The sequence below is a fragment of the Oryctolagus cuniculus genome, chromosome 6 (assembly GCF_051225735.1).
Source record: "Oryctolagus cuniculus isolate XC-2025 breed Fujian yellow rabbit chromosome 6, ASM5122573v1, whole genome shotgun sequence".
NCBI classification, from domain to species: domain Eukaryota; kingdom Metazoa; phylum Chordata; class Mammalia; order Lagomorpha; family Leporidae; genus Oryctolagus; species Oryctolagus cuniculus.
This window is the reverse complement of record NC_142872.1, coordinates 29,156,211-29,170,786: the sequence shown is the minus strand read 5'-3', so window position 1 is coordinate 29,170,786 and position 14,576 is coordinate 29,156,211. Positions and strand designations below refer to the sequence as shown.

The following is a 14,576-nucleotide window of genomic DNA, read 5'->3' as shown; positions in this document are numbered from 1 at the left end:
TGCCGGCCAGAGACAGAAATCTTAATCTGCTGGTTCATTCCCCAAATGGCCACAGTGGCCCGGGCTAGGCCAGGCAGAAGCTGGCAACCTGGAACTCTGGGTCTCGCACATGGCTGCATGGGCCCAAGCACTTTAGCTGTCCTCCACTGCTTGCCAAGGCACAATGGGGGGAGCTGGATCAGAAGCAGAGTAGCCCAGACTGAAACCTGCGCTCATACAGGATGCCAGCCTCTCAGGCTGCAGCTTTACATGCTGCGTCACTACGTCCACCCCCTACCCTGCCATTTTATAGTTTTGTAGTTTGAGAGAACATGAGAATCAGTGAGGCTCTTGAGGTTTTTTATTTGGGAGTCATGGAAGAGACCGAAGTTGGCCATAGCCTTGAAGTTGACAGTGGTCTGGAGATGCTGGACACCATGGCTTCATCAGAAGAGAACAAGTAGGTGACCAGGGTAGGTCAACTCCACATCAGAAACGGGGACCCAGAGCAGAGGGTCTGTCAGGACACAGGTGTCACAGAGCATCACGGACGGGAGGGAACCTGAGATGTCCTTGTCTTGCCCAGGGGGCTGCTGTCACTCACCATGTCGCCCCTCACTCAGCCTTTCTAGATGAGTTCCTTTGAAGATAGAGGTCTGTGGCTCGGGAGACATCAAGGGCAGTGGGGACAGGCCACGTTGGTGTTGTCCAGATTCTCGTTTAACAAATGGGCAAAGTTGGCCGGCGCCACGGCTCAATGGGCTAATCCTCCACCTGCGGCACCAGCACCCCAGGTTCTAGTCCCGGTCAGGGTGCCGGATTCTGTCCTGGTTGCTCCTCTTCCAGTCCAGCTCTCTGCTGTGGCTCGGGAGAGCAGTGGAGGATGGCCCAAGTGCTTGGGCCCTGCACCCCATGGGAGACCGGGAGAAGCTCCTGGCTTCGGATCAGCGCAGTGCGCCGGCCGGAGCGGCCATTGGGGGGTGAACCAACGGAAGAGGAAGACCTCTCTCTCTCCCTCCCCCTTCCTCCCTCCTCCCTCCCTCTCCCTCTCTCTCTCTCTCCCTCTCCCTCGCTCTCCCTCTCCCTCTCCCTCCCCTCCCTCCCCCTCCCTCTCCTCCCTCCCCTCCCCCTTCCTCCCTCTCTCTCCCTCCCTCTCCCTCTCTCCCCCCACTCTGCCTGTCAACAAAATAAAACAAAAAAACAATGGGCAAAGTAGAGGGTCACAGAGGAGAGGCATCTTCTACAGCCCTAGGCCTGACAAAAAGGAAGTAACCACTCCTGAGAAAAGAAAAACACTGTAGCGGCTTTGTCCCAGGATGAATTACCTCTGGAGTCTATTTCAGAGGCCACATCGTGGCAGAAAAGTTCTGGGGACTTGAGCCTCTGCTTTGTGAGAGGAAAGGGAAACATTGGCCCTTCAGTCTGACTCCCAGAGAAGAGAGCCTCAGCTGTAGCACAGACGCCAGCCATGTCGTTTCCCTGGCCACAGGGGGACCCACAGGAAATCCCAGAGTGTCTCATCAAGACGGGACCCCACCAGAATGTTGCTGTGCCCAGGGCTTTGCGGTCTGCTGCCCCTGGAGAATTTCCTAGGGAAAGGCTTCCAAGGGAAATTGCTCAGCAAGGCCAGAGAGGCTGCAGGACCTTCCCAGGACTGTTGGAGGAAGGTGTGGGTTCCGGATGCACACCCCCACCCACCCCCGCCCGAGGGAGCTGGTTCTCAAGGATTCAGAGCCCAGCACATGGGAAGTGAGGGTGGTTGCTCTTCCTTCCTTCCTCCCTTCCTCCCTCCCTTCCTTCCTTCCTTCTTCTGTTCCTCCGTTCCTTTTCGTTTCTTTTCTTTCTTCTTTCGCAGAGAGAGAGAGATCTTCCATCCACTGGTTCACTCCCCAAATGGCCACAGCGGCTGGAGCTGCACCAGTATGGAGCCAGGAGCTTCTTCTGGGTCTCCCATGTGGGTACAGGGGCCCAAGGACTTGGACTGTCTTCCACTGCTTTCCCAGGCTATAGCAGAGAGCTGGATCGGAAGTGGAGCAGCCGGGACTCGAACTGGCACTCATGTGGGATGCTGGCACTGCAGGCGAGGACTTCACCGGCTACACCACAGTGCTGGCCCTGGGTGGTTGGTTTTTCAAGTTGACCTGCTGCGGCTTTGATGCCGCTGCCAGTGAGGTTTGAGTTTTAATGTATACCTATCCAGGGGCGGAGGTCGGAGGGCACTGCCAGAGCCTGAAAGCACCTTGATGGACAGTGATCAGTTTCTGCCTTTGCTTCCTCGGTGGGTGGTCCTCATTTATTCACCTTGGGGGAGGGGGCTGAGGCCTCATTTCCCGTAGTGAATACTCTTGATTCATCCCAGCTTGGTGAACTCCTGTCAGGCATCAGCTGCTCTTTTTGACTCCAGGAGTCTGTCAAGGAACAGGACCAAGTCCTGGCCTCGTTGGCCTTTCTGCCTCCTGAGGAAAGCCAGTCAGGCAGTTACTGCTTCAGGTGGTGCTACATGCCGTGGAGGACAACCAGGGCGGCGGCGGCGGGGGGAGGGGAGGGATGGTGGTGGAGGGGGAATATGTGGCCAAGGAGGCCTCCCAGATCCAGTGACGCTTGACAGAGGCCTGCAGGAGTGAGAGAGCAGATACTACAGGCACTGGTGGGGAGAGAGCAGTGGAGAACAGAGGCCAGGCAGGCGCGAACCTCGTGGACTGGAAGAACACATGGAGCTGGTGTGGCTGGAACTGGAGGAGTGAGACAGGGCAGGTGGTTGGGGGCTGCTGAAGGCAAGACCATCCCCGGCTTTCTGACAGTTGAAAAGTAACCACAGTCAAACTTTGAATTTCCTGTGTTGAAATACTGACTTCTAAGGTCCGATCTGGCTCTTTTCATTGGCTTGGGAAAGCAGTGGAAGATGGCCCAAGTGCATGGGCCCCTGCACCCAGGTGGGAGACCCGGAAGAAGCTTGTGGTTCCTTGCTTCGGATCAGCCCAATGCCAGCCACTGCGGTCATTTGGGGAGTGAACCAATGGAAGGAAGACCTCTTTCTCTGTCTCTTATTCTCTCTCTAGCTCTACCTCTCAAATAAATCAATCAATCTTAAAAAAAAAAAAAAAAAGAGTTGGGCCTTTTGGGTGGTGATCAGGTTAGGAGGGTGGGGTGGCGCTCTCATGAGTGGGATGAGTGTTCTTTTTGTGAGTCCTGAGGGAGCTCATTTGTCCCTCTGCCACCCACGAACCAGAAAGTGAGGCCTCGCTGGACTTGGAGTTTGCATGGCCTCCCGGCCTGCAGAAGCCTGCAAAACTCAGAAATGAATTTCTATTGATCGAAAGCTACCCAGGTGCACCTGCTGTTACAGCAGCCCACACAGACCAAGATAAAAGGCTTTGCCTTGGACTCTGAACAAGGGCTGTGTTTGTTTAAAGATGATCGAGCCCTGTGTGAAGAAGAAATGAGACCTCATGTAAGGCTGTTGCTTAAGGTCAGATTCTGGATAAATTTTTGAGATAATGCTAACAGGTTTTGTTGCTGCTGGATGTTGAGTGTGAGTGGGTAAATGGAGTTGCCACCTGCAGAAATGCGGAAGGTTGGATCCACAGAGTTTCTGGCTTGCTTATTAATTTGAGGAATAGCTATGAAGGTTCAAGGAAGAGAAAGTTAGACTTAATCATTGTTCTTTAATTTTCCTTGTCCTCTGACAGCCCCATTTGTATGTAGGTCGTTTCTACCACAATCATGTTGGGGATACGGATGACCCCAGTATGTAAACTTCTAGGGACATTCCCCCAGGCCTCTGCAATTCACTGGGGTCAGAGCCATGGCAGGATAAGGCATCTGATGACCAGCAGTCTTGGAATGGACTGTGTCTCCGTGGACTCCCCTCATTGTAGGTGCTGTGTTGGTTTCCTGGCCACACAGCGAACAACCAATTAGCAGTGGCTTCAAACAACAGAAATGTATTCTTTTAAGTTCTTGGAGGCTGCAACTGCAGAATCCAAGTACTCCAGTGCTCTGTTCCCTCTGCATGTTTCCTTGCCTCTTGCTTCTGGTGGCTGCCAGCAGTCCTGGGCATTCCTGCCTTGTAAATGCAACACTCTGGTCTCTGCCTCCATCAAAATGTGGTGTCCCCCCCTCCCCGTGTGTGTGTGTGTGTGTATCTTCACATGGCCTTCTCATCGTGCACTTGGGGCCCACCCAGGTGGTAATCTCATCTTCATTTATCTATGTCTATGAAGACCTTTTTCCCAAATAAGTTCACAGTCACAGGGAGCTGGGAGGAATTGGAACATCAGCTTCTCTCTGTCAGGTACAGTGCAGTCTGCAGCAGGTGCCTCAGTCTGGGGTCGATTAGGGCTGAGAGGTGCTTGGGGATAAGACAGAAGCTATGGAAGTCCAGTTAGAAAATGAGTCCCACCATAATAGGAATTCCCATCTGTTATATTTTTTAGACATGTCTGTTTATTAAATTGAAGATTTAAAGGTATTATTTATAGTGTTTTTATAATATTTTGAAGACCTCAGAATATGCAGTGATGAAATTCATGAAAGTACAAGATAGAAGGAACCGGTATTATGGAATAGCTAACTTTTTTGGGGGAAATATTTATTTATTTATTTATTTATTTATTTATTTATTTGGAAGAGTTAGGGGCGGGATCTTCCATCCACTGGTTTGCTCCCCAGATGGCTGCTACAACCAGGGCTGAAGCTGGGAACCAGGAGCTGCTTCCAGGCTCCCATGTGGGTGGCAGGGGCCCAAACACCTAGGCCATCTTCTGCCATGTTTCCCAAGCCATCAACAGGGAGCTGAATTGGAAATAGAGCAGCCAGGACTCGAACTGGCACCCATATGGGATGCTGACGTTGCATGTGGCAGCTTTATCTGCTATGCCACAACACTGGCACCTCTTAAAGCTGAGACTACAACCCGGATTTGGCCAGAGGCCTGGGCAGCAGGGCAGAAGTGCTCTTGCTGATGCTTGGGGTTGCCGGTCTGGCTAGTGTGGCAGCAAGTTGACTGAATCCGGGCGTGGCAGGACTGGGTCCTGAGCACTGGCTATTGCTGGGGAGAACACTGCGTACTCCACTGGCCTTGTCCTTAGCTTCCTGTGGGGCTGGAGCCAAGAGGTGCCCAGGTGGTGCACAGCTCTCACTATCTACCTAGCACTTGTGCATTCCTCAGTGGTGTGTCAGGAGTCACTCGTATTTGCCTCTTTTTAACTTGCCACAAGTCAAGTCTAAGGGTTGTTTATCAAAGGAAGCGTAAGTTCCCACTTTGATAGCACAATGATAGGACTATATGAGCCTTAGCAATGTATTTAAAATTGCTTAGCAACAATCTGCATTTGTGGCTGTCATATTGTTGTCATGGTCACTATGAACTTTTATGGAGTTCCTGTGTGTCGTAAGGATTGTGTGTGAGTTGGACAGATGGGAGATGAGAGAGGCAGGGCTTTTTCCACCTTAGGGAATATTTGAACTTGGAGAGGTCAGTCAGGAGTCAGAGGTTCACACAGGAGCAGATTTGTGCATGCCATATTTGGCTCCTGTAGGAAAAAGCTGTTTTTTTAAAAAAACTCTTCACTTACTTGAAAAGCAGAGTGAATGGGCTATGCAGGTTGCGGAGTGGAGAGATGAATCCAGGTCTTCCTTGCGCTGGCTCACCCCCCCAAATAGCAACATTCAGGGCTGGGTAAGGCTGAAGTCAGTAGCCTGGAATTCCATCTGGGTCTCCCACTCGGGTGCAGGGACCCAAGCACTTGGGCTGTTTGCTGCTGCTTGCCCAGGTGCATTGGCAGGCAACTGGATTGGAAGTGGAGCAACTGGGACTCAAACTGACACTCCAACATGGAATGGCACCGTTGCAAGTGGCATATTTTTTGTTTTTAAAGATTTGTTTATTTGAGAAGTAGAGTTACCGAGAGACAGAGAGAGAAAGGTCTTCCACCTGCTGGCTCATTCCCCAAATGGCCACAATGTTTGAGCTGAGCTGATCTGGAGCCAGGAGCTTCTTCCAGGTCTCCCCACCGGGTGCAGGAGCCCAAGTACATGGGCCATCTGCTGCTGCTTTCTCAGACCATTAGCAGAGAGCTGGATTGGAAGAGGAGCAGCTGGGACATGAACTGGCACCCACGTGGGATGCTGGTGCCACAGGTGGAGGTTTAACCTACTACACCACAGTGCTGGCCCCGCAAGTGGCATCTTAACACACTGTGCCCCAGCCCCAGCCCCAGCCCCAGCCCCAGCCCGAAGCTTTGAGAGTAGGAGGAGGGAGAGGAATATGTAATGGGATTCCAGAGTTTAAGGGGAAGCCGCAGAAATAGGTGGTTGGGGATCACTTGCCAGGCAGGGTGGTCAGAGTAGACTGTGCTGTTGGGATGGCTCGCCCAACCCCTGCCTCAGCTGTTCCCTGGCACCCCTGGGTCATGTGGGCACTTGAGTGCAGGAGGTGGGAGCAAGAAGTACACTGGGGGCACCTGGGGTGCTTGGGCCCTGCTCCATATTTCTGGCTGCATTGTGTGTACCTGGGAGGGGAAAGTTTATTCTCGAGTAGTTTTCCTCCAAAGGGAGCTTCGTGGCTGTCAGCCACAGCTCTCCTCAGGGCAGGGCCAGCGGTGAGGCCACTGTCCTTGTGGGGTGAGCACAGGGCAGATCATGGGCACACAGCATTTCCTTTGACTCATCTGAATCGTGGGCCAGATGTGGCTCCTGAAAGTAGTCAACGTTCTTTGTCTACATTGAGATTTTTAATTTAGGACCCAGATGGGGTAAAAGGAAAACCTCCAGAAGGTCTGTTTTACTCCGTGTGTCACTGTCCTGGATTCCTGGCAGGGAGCAGTTTCATTAGAAAAGCAGGTTTGCTCCTGACTCATCTGCCTGTGTGAGACGCGGGATACACTGTCACGGCACTGGGCGGCAGAGTGCGCGGTCTTTGCTGCGGGCGCCTGGCCCGGTCCATGGAAAACCTTGAGAGGAGACAGCGCGTTACAGGGCAGGAGCTTTGTCCTGGAATTTCCTGGCCTTTGTCTGGTGTAACTTCGTGTCCCGAGATGCCTGTTTTTAGAGTCTGCTTCCTTTTGGGGGCACGAAGCCTGTCTTGCAGAGCTCTTCGACTTCCCGTACCAGGCCGTCTCACCCTGCCTGGGGATTGGCGGTGGGGACCTGGCTCCCAGTAGAGCGTGCTCCTGGAAGTCACGGATCACAAAGGAGAAGCCAAACCATTGGACGTAAAAGCTGCATCTGCCAGTCAGGCTCATTCACCCGGTCCTAACCCTTGTTGCTTTCTCTTTGCAGCAGAAAAAGTCCTACCTGGAGCGGAGCGTTAAGGAAGCAGAGGACAACATCCGGGAGATGCTGATGGCACGAAGGGCACAGTAGTACCCTCTGAGGGATGCTCCTCCTCCTGACCCTCCCATTCCTGGCAAGGGCTGAGGGGCCCAAGCAGGGAGCAGCCCCCTCTCTGCTCTGACGGACATTTTATCTGCATGGCCTAGCACCCCCACATCTTCTGCATCAGTCTGCACCCCCTTCAGGGTCCTCCCTGTGTCCTTTGTTTATCCTGGCTCTGCCACTCCTGCCCAGGCCCCTCCTCTCTCCTGAGTCCTGAATTCCTGGGAGAGAGAAGAGTGGGCCCACCGCTAAGCACATGGGTCAGCCAATCAAAGGCATCTGTCCCACTCCACTCAGCCTGGGAACAGAGGAGAGGCGGTGGCGGTCTCTGCCTCAGCTGCCTTTTCCTCCTTGGGGAGTGGGTCCCGCCCTCCCCGCTTCCCCTCCTGGACCTGACATACACACACACCCCCTGCACTGGTTCCTCCAGGGCAGCCTGCCTGGAGAATCCTGTCCTGCTTCCTCCCACACGTGGTAACAAAGCTCCCAGCAAGCAGCAGCTTCCAGGCTGTGCTGTTGGACAATGTCTTAGGGTGGACACGAAATCCTCCAGGCTCACGGGCGGCCGCGGTGTGCTGGAGCTGGCTTGTCCCGGCTCGGGAGAGCCAGTGATTCGATTTTCAGGAATTTTGTTGCAAGCCAGTTGTGAAACAGAACCGTTACTAAAAATTAAACTCTGTGAATTTTCAAAGTATATCAAAAGCAAAGATAATAAACATTTGCAACTCACCCCTTCCTGCTTTCCTACATCTGACCATTGTTCTGCTCCTGGGTTCAGGGTCTGCTGCGCCCTGGAGGCGGAACGTTGGAGCTTCCGTGTGTGCTTCTGTGTGTCTCAACACAGCGGGAGCATTTGCAACGCAGAACTAACAGATGCCCCAGAAGGACATTTTTTTGAGTCTCCCAAGAGAATGCCATTTTATCAGCTGCCACTCAGTGCTTTGGAAGAGAACAGGGAGCTGTCACCAGCCAGCTGAGGAAGGCCATCTGATGCACTGCTGCGGCAGCCTGGCGCCACCCTGTGGCCAAAGATATGAATGGCTGACAGTTTGAGAGAGCAGGAAAGCCTTGCCATGGCTGTGTGAGAGCGGGTCTGGGGCACCCCAGTTACTACAGGGTAAAAATGGGTACACACTGCACTGGTGAACGCTCATGCCCTGAGCTCCTCTCTGAGGAGGGCCGGGGAACGTGACCCGACTGGAGGATACCCTGCTTCCCAGGGGCAGCGGCTCGGGGCTGGGGAGCCACCCCCACACCGTCCCAGCCCAGCGAGCAGTGGGGTTCTAAGTGGATGCTGCACAGACCCAGGGGTCTTAGATTTTCTGGAATCATTTAGACAGCCGAGGTTTCAACAGGTTTATTGAAACATACAGGTGTTAGCAGAGAAATCATTCAGTGGTATGTCTTGTCTTGCCACTACCTTGAATGTATATAATTTAAAAATTATAAATATATATTTCATAACTAAGCCTTTGGCCAAAAAAATGGATCATCATTTAGCACATTTGTTAGGGATCAATAAGAAATGGATTCTGAACATTAAAAAGATCAAGTCATTGAATTAAACAGCAGCAACCCTTGCTAATCTAGAACCCCTAGTGTTGAAGGTACAGGCGTCTGTGCAGAACTAGTCATTTGTTACAGCAATCAGAAAAGATGGGCAGGTGCACCTATCAGAGATGGCGGCAGAGCTGGCAGGACAGGCAGCCAGGCCGGTCAGGTGAGCATGTCCCAGAGACAGCAGCAACAGAGAGCAGTCCAACAGGCTGTGAGGCAGGTGGATGGGCCCAGGTCATCTCTTCTTTGGTCTTCCACCACGTACACTGTGGGGAGAGAGCAGAGGGGGTGAGAATGAATTGGCACAAACCTGTGAAGTTAGTCTTGTTGGTGGCAGGTAAAAGCCAGGAAGCAGAATGGATGCTGCCTTTTTGCCCCTGCCCTTGCTGATGATGGTGCTGGGCATTCGGCTCAGCTCTTCACGGACGTTCTCTCCTTTGAGCATACTTGTTCTTGGGGTCAGGCCTTGGGGGTGTGTGAGCCAACCCCACACTTGGACAGCCATAGCCGGTGGACCCTGAGTCCTCCCCCGCATCTTTTCAGATACAGCTAAGCTGGCACCCAAGACTATGAGGGATGGGAATTAAAATCTCCTCCAAAGCGGCTTTATGCCTTCAGAGAATACCAAGAGCCCTGGTTTTTCATGCCTGGTTGCAGAGCGTTAGGCAGGACTGAGCCTGGTCAGGCAGGGGCGGAGGGCTGGAGCCCTGTGCTCTCGCCTCCCAAGACCCGCACGGTGCTTTTTCTCCGAATGGAGATGGAAACCTGAGCCCACACAAGGCTAAGTACTCTAAGAAAGACGAGGGCAGACCCTGGGGACCCTCCCTTGTCAGTGGCTCGCAGCAGCATTAGCTGCTCCTGGAAGCACAGTCTAAGTGGCAGATAGTTGGGCGGTTGCCTTTTTTTTTTTTTTTTTTTTAAAGCCTCAAACCACCACTCATCCGGAAACTCCTAAGCAGGATAGATTTTTCAGCTTTCTCAGAGTTCACGGATGCACAGATCTGCGAGGCGAAGCCAGTCCTCGGTGTTTCCTTTCAGTACTAACTTCGTGTTTCCTGGCTGTTGCCACTGCCTCTCCTGAGTCCACTGGCATGCATGGGATGCCCTGGGTCGTAGGGAGCGTTCCCAAGTCGTCCTCCTCTTCCTCACGTGGCACAGCTTGAATCACCACTTTCCCTCACCCAACACCCGCCCCTGAATCACAGGTGGCGACCCCCACCAGGGAGCTCTGTGCAGAGGGGAGAGGGTGACCTGTCCATCCTGAGGCTTCCTCAGGTGCATTCCTGGATCCGGTCCTCACAGTGACCTGGAGGCAGCCATGACACATCCAGAATGCATAGGTAAGGCCCTGGGGGCTGAGAGTTTGCCATAGAGGCAGGGCTTGGGCTGGACCTGTGCTCAGGCCCTGACGGCTCTCCTGGCTCTGGCAAGCCCATCCTGGCTGGGATAGCAAGGGACTAGGCAGAGCACGGGGGTGACAGCTCCAGTGCTGCCCTCTCACGGCCAGCCGGAGACCACCCAGGTCACTCCAGGCAGGTGTCACCTGTGTCCGCCTGCCTGAGTGACCCACCCAGGTCCCAGCCTCCCGGGGTCCTGCAAGGGCAGCTTTGGACAATGAAGTGAGGATAGCGTGGGCTGCTGGTCTCGGTAACTCGGCCAGCTGTAGAAACAGCCTGCCTTGGTTGAGGCTGCTGCCGCCAGGCGGCCTCACCACCACTTGCTGTGTAAGCCAAGTGCCACCCAGCTTCCTGATGGCCCCTGGGACAGGCACAGGACACCATCGCACTGCAAACCCTCTGCCCGGCCTCTCCCAGCTGTGCCTGTCTGCTGTCAGAACCATGGAACCTTGAGCGGCCGAGTCAGGGAAACAGAAGCCTCTGTTGCCTTCGTCCGCCAGCTCAGTCACGTTGGTCCTTCCCAGGGCTACTTCACAGAGCACACTGCACAGTCTGGGCCCCGGCCTTCCTGCTCCTTACTCCCAGACAGTGCTTACGGAGGGGAGAAACAGACAACTCCAGACCACAGGCTGCAGACGCCACATCAGCCGTGACGGTGGTGGCCTGGACATACCTTAGAAACCCTAGACGGCGATTTCCTGGAGCACCACAGCCCTCAGGATTCTTCTCTCTAATTAGAGGACAGAACCTCTACCCTGAAGCTGCTGCGAGTAGGGGCAGTGTAGCCCGAAGGCAGGAGTGATCTGTGTGCTTTTTAGTCACTCACGGGCAGGGGTGATGGCCAGAAGGCGGCTCCAGAGACTCTCTCAGTTCTTCCGGTGGGACCCACATTGGTCTGTCTCAGAACCACTTCCTCCCACAAGGCCTCCCTAGCCACAGGGTGCGAGCTCCCGCATCTGTCAAGGGATCTGCATGGCCTAGTCGTTCCAGGATCCTGCTTCACCCCAGGCAGCCTGGCTCCTAGGCCACAACACCCTGGATACTTGAAGCAAGGGACCCGGGTGCACTGGAGCTTGGCTGGCAGTGCTGGTCCCCGGATGGCGCCAGCCCAGGTCTTGCACCCCCAGGCCAGATGGATGCCATGGCAGCTGCCACCTCCACTGCCAAGCCACGCAGAGGGAGCTGTGAACAGAGCCGAGAAGCCACTCTGTAGCTCTTTCTGTTAAGTTTTTTTTTTTTTTCTTTAAATGGAGTGTATTTTAATAGGAAAAAAGGGGGGAGAGTCAAGAGCAATGGGTGAGAGACAGGAGCTGGCATCGCCCTTCCAGGCAAGTTCTGCAGCCAGTGCCAGTCCTGCAAAGAGGCCGCCTGTACTGCCTGCTCTGATGGAGCTCCATGTAGAAGACCAAGTGCTACCCTGTGGCTGGCCCAGGGACAAGGACAAGATTCAACTTCCAGTGGAAGCAAGGCCTTAGGATTCTGTCCGCATACAGCAGGAAGCTGACCCTTGGGTGTGCTGTCCAATGTCCTTTCTCCCCTGCTCAGCCAGGACCTTGCACTCCATGGGTAGGAGGGCATCTGCCCTGCCCCAGCAAGAAGGGAGTCTGCATGGTGCTAGAGCTGGGTCGCGGGTCAGGTCTGGGGGCTCTCTGCGCTGGCTTGCTCTCTGGTGACTGTTTCAAACCAAACCCCAGCCCACTGCGGCACTTTCAGACTGGGTTGAGAGCTTTGCCATGCTGGTGCAGCCGAGAGGTCGTAGTAGCTTGGGGGAGAGCTGAGCAGCTCTTGGTGGGCCACCCATCCCTTCGTGCCCTTGTGCTGAAGCAGAGAAGATACGTGGGTGATGCCAGGAGCCATGCAGTCTTCTAACTGTCCTGGGGTCTGCTGCAGGCCCCCAGTGCCCACCAGTAGCCCCCGGATCTAGGACGGCCATAGCATGCAGCCCAAAGGTCCCATTCACCTGAGCTACCCTGATACCTCGCTCTGGGCACACCACGGGCAAGTGGGGCACCAGGGCAGGGAGGGCCTGCGAGAAAGGTGAGCAGCGCCTTCTCAGAAGGCCCACGCTGCGCCTGGCCCGGCATCTGAGACCATTGCTGCTGGTGTGGAATTTCTGAATCGTTAACCAGGCAGCTTGGTGTTGGAACAAAGCCTCAGCAGGGCTTCTTGTGAACCCGTGCACAGGCCCGAGGCAGCACCCCGCCGGCTCCTGGCCCAGGGCTGTGCTGGGCACCAGGGTGGCCCTTAACTGCTCAGACCAGCACTTCCGGGAGAAGGCTCGCCGGGGAGGTGGCGGTTTTGCCAGGAAAGGAGGACGCTGCAGCGTTGGCTCACGCCTGGACTGACGGGGCGGCCTTCAGAGGCCCCATCGAGTGCTGCACAGAACAGGAGGTAAGAAGGGAGGGGCCGGCTAAGCGTTTTCAAAAGAAGCAAACCCTCCAGGCAGCCTCTGGGCAGAGGAGAGCAAGCAGCCTGCGGTGGCTTTGGGTCAGCTTTCGTTGGCTGTGCGAGTGTGGGGATCACGTACTGCCCAGCACGTGGGGGCTGATCTGATAACAAAATACTCAAAGGGAGCGGCAGCTGCACAGGCACCAGGAACACCAGGTGAGCATGGCCAGAGGGAGAGGCGTGGGGGCAGCGTGGCAGGGAGGGCAGGAAACCCACCCGGCTCCATGCTTCCAAGGCTGCGCAGCAGAGACAGAGGCGCCTTAGTTTTCACGGGACTCTCGCGAGGCCGAGGAAGGAGAGGTGAGGAACCTCTTCCGCCTCAGGTGGAGGGACATAGCCTGGCTTGCCCTTGGGGCCTCTGCTGGCCTCCCCCACTGCTCTCCTTTGCCTGCCACTTCAGCCCTGGCCTCGGTGTCTCTTCAGCGCAGCTGAGTCAGATGAGACCATGTCTGCCAAGTCCCTGTCCCCAGATGTCCACACTGAGGTAGAACAGACCCGAAACTGCCAAAAGATTCACCCTTAACCCCTGCGATCCAGTGGACTGCTCACTCAGCTCGCGCCACGGCCTGGTCTGGAAGGGGTAGGAGCCTGCTGACCCGTGGAGGGTTTCTGTCCCTAAGTCTCCAGAAGTGCAGCTGTATCCTATGAGGGAAGCAGCTCTCCTGGGGCCAAGGCTTCTTAGCAGCTGTTGGGGCCTGGGGAACCCCAGGTGATTTACGTCCTCTAAATGGGGCCAGGCCCTTCCCGCCTCCACAGAGGGCTCCATCACAAGGTTGGTGTGTGCTCCGGCCCAGCCCCAATCAGTGTGAACAGTGAAGTGCACAGCATAATAAAAACAGTTTAGTGTCCCTGGATGAGTAGGCCACCACTTTCTGTGGCCTGTCCTTGGGCTGCCGCTGCTGGGGTCACTAGCACAAGGTTGTCAATGACTGAGAAAGTCTCAGAGCCCCAGTGCAGAGGTCACCTTGGTCATTCTGGGAAGCAGCTGCTGCGCTCAGTGAATTCAAGGCAGGCCCTCGCCTGTCGCCGGCCCAGTGCTGTCTGCACATCAGGATGGCCCATGGCAAATCTGGCAGCGTGCTGTACATGATCTGAGAGGCGCCCCTTATTTCCTTCTAAATCCCAGAGTATGTGTGTCCCAGAGAGTCAGGGCCCACCAGGATGCCCTGCCCCTGCGGTCACCTGGCAGACAGACCCACTGAGTCCATCCCTGCTGTCAGCCACCTGCAGTTGGAGTGTGCTTTGGCCTACAACAAGGACAAGGTGCCTTGGGGGAGAGGGGCTGACCCTTGGACTTTGTTCTTGGCCACACTACCCTTGGGTTGCTTTGTGCTGGGGGCAGTGGCTATATACATGGGCCTGGGTTCTAAGCATGACTACCACTCAGACTATACGACCTTGAACAAGTCATGGCTTCCCTGTGCCATTTTGCAAATTGCAAAGTCGTCTTAAGAGGGATGTTAGGGCCAGCACCGCAGCTCACTAGGCTAATCCTCCGCCTTGCGGCGCCGGCACACCGGGTTCTAGTCCCGGTCGGGGCGCCGGATTCTGTCCCGGTTGCCCCTCTTCCAGGCCAGCTCTCTGCTGTGGCCAGGGAGTGCAGTGGAGGATGGTCCAAGTGCTTGGGCCCTGCACCCAATGGGAGACCAGGAGAAGCACCTGGCTCCTGCCATTGGATCAGCGCGGTGCGCTGGCCACAGCGCGCCGGCCGCAGCGGCCACTGGAGGGTGAACCAACGGCAAAGGAAGACCTTTCTCTCTCTGTCTCTCACTGTCCACTCTGCCTGTCAAAAAAAAAAAAAAAAAAAAAAAAGGATGT

At 55.0% G+C, this 14,576-nt stretch overlaps 2 protein-coding genes across 3 annotated transcripts in view; one reads left to right on the top strand and one right to left on the bottom strand.

Moving 5' to 3' along the window:
• Window positions 1-8,085, top strand: part of PFDN1 (prefoldin subunit 1) — a 66,894-nt gene extending 58,809 nt beyond the window's left edge. For both annotated transcript variants that reach the window (XM_089335962.1, XM_002710251.6), the window contains one exon: window positions 7,261-8,085. In XM_089335962.1, the coding sequence (XP_089192088.1) occupies window positions 7,261-7,324 (64 nt within the window). In that variant the 3' untranslated portion in view covers window positions 7,325-8,085. The remainder of the gene's footprint in view (window positions 1-7,260) is intronic.
• Window positions 8,086-8,698: 613 nt separating this feature from the next.
• CYSTM1 (cysteine rich transmembrane module containing 1) overlaps window positions 8,699-14,576 on the bottom strand; it is a 75,984-nt gene continuing 70,106 nt past the window's right edge. The window contains exon 4 of the mRNA XM_089336172.1: window positions 8,699-9,179. Coding sequence (XP_089192298.1) covers window positions 9,073-9,179 — 107 coding nt within the window. The 3' untranslated portion in view covers window positions 8,699-9,072. The remainder of the gene's footprint in view (window positions 9,180-14,576) is intronic.